Source organism: Gossypium hirsutum, chromosome A07 (assembly GCF_007990345.1).
Source record: "Gossypium hirsutum isolate 1008001.06 chromosome A07, Gossypium_hirsutum_v2.1, whole genome shotgun sequence".
NCBI lineage: Eukaryota > Viridiplantae > Streptophyta > Magnoliopsida > Malvales > Malvaceae > Gossypium > Gossypium hirsutum.
This window is the reverse complement of record NC_053430.1, coordinates 23381196-23387256: the sequence shown is the minus strand read 5'-3', so window position 1 is coordinate 23387256 and position 6061 is coordinate 23381196. Positions and strand designations below refer to the sequence as shown.

Genomic DNA, 6061 nt, shown 5'->3' with positions numbered 1-6061 from the left:
ACTAGTCCTTGTGTCTGGGACTTCATCCACCTCGCTTAGTTCATTTGGGTCTAGATGTATCATTTCTAGGGCTGATTAAACAAATTGAAAAAACTGAAAATTTATTCTTATCTTGGTTTGATTGTTATTTAAGTGTATTCGATTTTATTCAATTTTTTATTTACAAATTAAAAAAAATAAAAAAACGTACACAACACGACCCAATACTCTGTAATAATAGCTGATCCTGATTCAATATTGTGTCTTTCGCCCAAAGGGATTTAGAATCATTGAAACTATCTGTGAGATATTCAGTATCTACTTTCCTAAGTTTTCCACACATTTGGAAAACTGAAGATCAAGTGAACAGCAAATCTCACTTATCGTCAATTAAGCTTTAGCTGGTGCTAATATCTGCTGCATCCTCCTCCTTAACCTTGGGTTTGCAACATCCCTTTATATAACGTGCCTCGGTCTTGATCTTCCTTCTGCAGCAGCTGCCATCCTTGCCATGTTCGAACCTCCGCTCCAGAAACTCCGTATTCTCCTTCCAAACCTCTCCATTAGAATAAACCTCCTTCTTCCATATTGGAACAGATGCCTATAACTCATCGATCAAAAACTTACAGGCGTCTAGGGCATCAGCACGATGAGTAGCTGATACAGAAATGAACACACTTGTTTCTCCTACCGGAACCAACCCTACACGATGGGCAACTGCTATAGAGTGGAGATCCCAGGAGGATCTAGCTGAGGAACAGATAGACTTGAGGTTTCGAATTGCCATTGGTACATATGCTTCATATCTTAGCTCCACTACAGTTTTGCCTTCAAAAGTGTCGCGCGTTGTGCCCGAAAATGTTGCTATGGCTCCAGCTTGAGGGGCACTGACATAGTTTATATACTTAGCAAGCTCAATCTGTTTATTCTCATCTACGATTTCAACAAGAGTTTTATCCTCAGAATTCATCTCCGCTTTTGGAGCTTGGCAGTTATTCAGAAGCTTCGATCGGTAAGTGCCAACCTGAATAACAAAAATACCTTTTGTTCTAAGCAGGAATTATCCGAGTGCCGACAGCAGTCTAAACCACCAGAACAATGTAATGTAAACCACAGTAAACACAAAACTGATTTACTAAACTAAATATCTACAAAACCAAGAAGGAAAATCTAATCAATTAACAGGCACCAGCTAAACTGCAAGAGGAATGAGAGCGTCAAATTGTTTTGCCAACACTACAATCATGTCGTATTCCATTCGAATACAAGAGAAATCAGTGTTACTACCCATTTTCATGAACCCTACCAATATGCAGAAAAAAACCCTAAAGAATGATACTGCACCAGCTAAACTGCAAGTGAAATAAGACAATCAAATTGTTTTGCCAACACTGCAATGCCAAGAGAAATCAATGTCACTACCACCCATTTTTGAAAATCTCTGAAAAAAAAAAACTAATTATAAAAGGGATATAGGAAATTTTTGAAATTTATTTATTGTTCTCTTTCATTTTTAGGCCTTTTCTTTTCAATTGTAATTTCCAGAACAACAAATGAACTCTGTAACCATTTTTTATAAAGGGATAGGGGCAAATATTGTCCAGGGATCGAACCGAGACCAGTGCGGAATACCTGAACACAAGTCTTTTGCCACTCCTTTTATGTTAAGTAGACATGAAACTTTTACATTGATTAGGATAAATGATGGATTGCAAATTGAAATTAGATCACAGCAAAATGGGGAAACAACGCCTAGATTAGGAAACGTTAATGGAAATGGTGCGATCCTTCAAAAAAAAAATGAAAACGAAAATTCAGCAAAATTGCCTTACTAATTAAACATTAAACTCCAAGGTTCAACACAATTAATTCAAGGAAAAAGCATTAATCTAAAAAGAATAAAACTCAAATCCATGAAAGTGAACATAATTCTCATACAAAAAGATTATTTTGTTAAGAAAAAAAATCCCAAATCAAGTTGAACCCGGAAATCTGATGAAGGCATAGAATATTAAAATAAATAAATGAAAAGAAAGAAAATGGAATTTGGATAGTTTACCTGTTAAAAGAAAACGGTATGAAGCAGGGGAAGTTTGGTTTATAGAGAAGGCTGAAAGAGCTGCTAAAAACTATCGCCACCGAAACTATCGCCACCGCTTCTTCCTTCGCTGCTCCCAAAGGCAAAATGACGCCATTTCCTTTTGTCACTCCTGTCACCTCTCTACATATATATTAGAACGCAATTTTAAATAGTTCTCGTTTGGGATGGGGTGGGAAAAGGTTAAAAATATTTGTAAAGATGAGATTAATTCATGTTGTGGTGAAATTGAATATTATGCGATGAGATTTAATATGAATGTATTTGGATTTAAAAAGTTAAAGTTAAAACTAAAAATATTAAATATAAATGGGTTTGTTAAATGTAACAGAGAATTTTGTATATAAAATTTATATGTATTTTTAAAGTGTTTGATTAGTTCAATATAAACGGATTACATTTTGTACAAATCATTTATTGGAGTATTAAGAGAAATATCCATTAATTTGAACTACGTTATCATATTCAGTCAATAAGGCATTGTTAAAAATGTATTTAGTTAATTATTTCAATAGAAGAAATTGTTATATGGTGATGCTATATGTTGATAATGACGAGGATTTGTTTGAGCTAATTGTGTGGCAATATGGTATGATGCTTGAAATTTCCATTATACATTCGATAAGGATTTAATGTATGTTTATGTGATGTATTAGCATGCTTTTAATTTAGTCATTAACGTGTGGATTTGTGTTTTGTGCTTAGGTTTCAAATAGTTTGAGTGTGATTTTTAGAGTCAAATAATATCATTTTTAAAGTTTTAATATTATTTTTTATAAAATCTTTTATTTTATTGTAGATTTTGACATATACCTAAGTTACGAGTAATTTTTAACATTGTGACATATGTCATGTGCACTATTGATATTTATAATACACTTTTTTTTTCATTTATGTGTTGAGAAATTTAACGGAATTGCATAATTGTTTTAGTATCTTCAAATTACTTATATAGCTAAATTTTGATTTAACATGTTTTTTAGTATGAATTTGTGTGATTTAGCCTGGTTTTAGTATAAATTACTTGCTGGTATTATTTTGGTATAGTGCCTAACAAGTTTGGATACTTTTTGGGGAATGATTGCATGATATTTTGCTTTGTTTTTCCTGCAATTATGAGGTTATGTCTTGAGATATGATAGATGTGTCTCGAGATGAAGTGAATAATTTAGACTTAGCATGCGTTTTTAGATTTAAAATACATTTCTAAATGTAAGTCTCTAGACATTCGAAGAAAATAGTTAAAGTTTGTTTCATGATAGGCAAGTCTCAAGACATGGTGTTTAAGTCTTGAGACATGAAATCATGTGTTGATACATTGGCCTCAAGTATCAAGACTTGGCTCCAAATTTTATATTTTGAGTTCTCATTCAATGTTTTAAAGTCATTTTAGCTCAGTTTTCATTAAAAATAATCTATTAATGCATGTAATAATTAATTTCATGATATTAACTTGTATTTAAAAAATATTTTGATTGTATTATAATTAACACGCAAAAATTATATTCATACACTATTTTCATTTATTCAACAACATTAGAATGTATTATTAACATTAAAATATAATAATAATAATAAATTGCTTACAATGAGTGAGATTTTGATAAATAAGCTAGTGTTATAAAGTCACATAAAAGTTGCATGAAAATTGAAAAAAAAAAAAAGTTGACTCCTTCACACGTAGACTTCACCACTATCACTGTTCAAACTCTGTGTATTTTAAATAATGGAGATAAATATTTTTCAATGTTTCATATAGACGGAAAAAGAAAATCCTTCATTCATGTGATTTATGAGGGATGTTAGTATCCTCCTAGGTTGAATTAGTGAAACAGATGAGACAATGGATGTAGTATCGCCCGCTCTCCCTAATCTCCTCCCTACCAACAAGTTTTCCCTCAAAACCCAACGCCAGTTTCAATTGCCCCCACGATTTCTAAAACAATGCCCCAAAACTCCCACCGCCAAACCCATTTCCAGCAACCCCGGTACTAGCACTACCTCCGATATCTTGCGCTTAATGGATAGCCTTTCCATTCCCATCCCCCCTGATATCTACGCCTCCCTTATCAAAGAATGCACCCTCTCCCGCCATTCCCGTAGGGCTATCCAGTTACATAACCACATCAGAAACAGACGTATCAAGCTCTCCTTGCCTTTGCTTAACCGCCTCCTCCTCATGCATGTTTCCTGTGGTCACTTGGAGATTGCACGTCAGCTGTTCGATCAAATGTTTCTTAGGGATTTCAACTCTTGGGCTATCATGATTGTTGCGTGTCTCCAAGCTGGTGATTCCGAACAGGCCATTTCTTACTTCGTGCTTATGGAACGTTGTAGTAGTTTGTTCAAATTCCCCGCTTGGATCATTACATGCCTTCTCAAATCATGCGTTTTGACAAAGAATATGGAGTTAGGGAAGCAGGTTCATGGACAGTTACTCAAATTGGGTGTCATCGATGATTTGTCTTTATCCGGCTCCTTAATCAACTTCTATGGAAACTTCAAGTGCCTAGATGATGCCAACATTGTCTTTAATCAATCCTCACGGTGTAACACTGTGACATGGACAGCGAAAATGGTGAATAGTTGCAGGGAAAATCAATTCCATAAGGTGTTTGATGATTTTACTGAGATGGGCAGACAGGGTATTAAGAAAAACAGCTTCACCTTTTCAAGTGTTCTAAAGGCATGTGCCGGGATGGATGACGAAGGGATGTCGGGTCGACAGGTTCACGCCATTGCTATCAAGCTTGGGTTGGAATGTGAAGCTTTCGTTCAATGCGGGTTGATCGACATGTATGGGAAATGCGGATTGGTGAGAGATGCTGAGAAGGCATTTAAAGTTGCGGGTGATGAAAGAAACATAGCTTGTTGGAACGCTATGATCATGGGTTATGTGCATAATAAGTTGTGTATTCAGGCCATTAAGCTTCTGTATGGAATGAAAGAAGCTGGGCTGGAGGTTCAAGAATCACTGATCAATGATGTTAGGATCGCTTCTGGTAATAGGGAACTTGAACATGGCAAACATATTTGAATCACCAACCACTATATAATTGCGAGTTTCATAAGAGTCAATGGGGGGGGGGGGATTCATGCCAAAGGGTTTAAGGGATTGGGTTTCGAGTCTTGTGAACAATAGGGAAAACAGGGAGCTTTTCTCCCTCTTGAAACAGATGTGACTTCTGGATAATAGGGCTCTTAGACCCAAAAAAATAGCAGGGGAATGAATGTTTTATGTATATAGTAAATCAAAATTAATATTTGATGTGTACAATTATGCAATCTCAAAGTTCTCATTTTGCATATTCATCTCCTAGACCTGTTCATGCTTTTGCCGTTGGAGACTAAAAATTTTGGATAAACACTCTGTATTAGAAGAAATTATTATATAACGTTTTACACTACATAAGTTATGGTCCAACCAATAAAATAAAACATGTTCAATTTTTGTTTTCATGTCATATTTACACATGGATAAAATTTAATATCATTTCTTTACTGATTAGGTATTAGTTCAGTTAACATTGTTATTATTGTAACATGTAGAGAGATGTAGATTTAAGTATATTTAAATTTGTATTATCTTTTGATTTAAGGGTTTATAGTTATAGTAAGTAAAAGAAATTGTATAAAAAAATAGTTTTTTTTTTATTACAGTTTTATACTCTTCCGCCTGCGTTCAGGACATAAAACCCCACTATCAGCATCACATCCAGCCACAATGACCATCATCATCATCATCACTGCTTCTACAACCACCAACCACCATATAACAATTCCATCCCCACACAAAAGCCAGTTGCAGTGAAAATCCAAAAGATTTCTTAACCATTAAAGAGAATTTTATGAGTACTACGCTGTAAACTCCAAAAGATTAAAGTTCATTATTTTTCAATGTAGATATTAAAAATCCACTCCGTTTTTGCTGAAAAGATTACCATTTACATAAATCAAAAGTGTAGTAATCATATTTTATCTGGG

General features: G+C 34.4%; 1 protein-coding gene and 1 pseudogene across 1 annotated transcript; one reads left to right on the top strand and one right to left on the bottom strand.

Annotated features, from left to right (window-relative positions):
• Positions 1–204: 204 nt before the first annotated feature.
• LOC107953239 (molybdopterin synthase catalytic subunit-like) lies at positions 205–2264 on the bottom strand (annotated as a pseudogene).
• A 1656-nt stretch (positions 2265–3920) lies between these two features.
• On the top strand, positions 3921–5114 carry LOC107955897 (pentatricopeptide repeat-containing protein At1g31790). The gene has a single exon (XM_016891680.1). It carries the CDS (start codon positions 3921–3923, stop codon positions 5112–5114), a length of 1194 nt encoding a protein of 397 aa, XP_016747169.1.
• The last annotated feature ends 947 nt before the right edge of the window (positions 5115–6061 follow it).

Excerpts from the sequence above, each read along its gene's own strand:
- LOC107955897 (XM_016891680.1), top strand. The coding sequence starts at position 3,921 with ATGGATGTAGTATCGCCCGCTCTCCCTAATCTCCTCCCTACCAACAAG.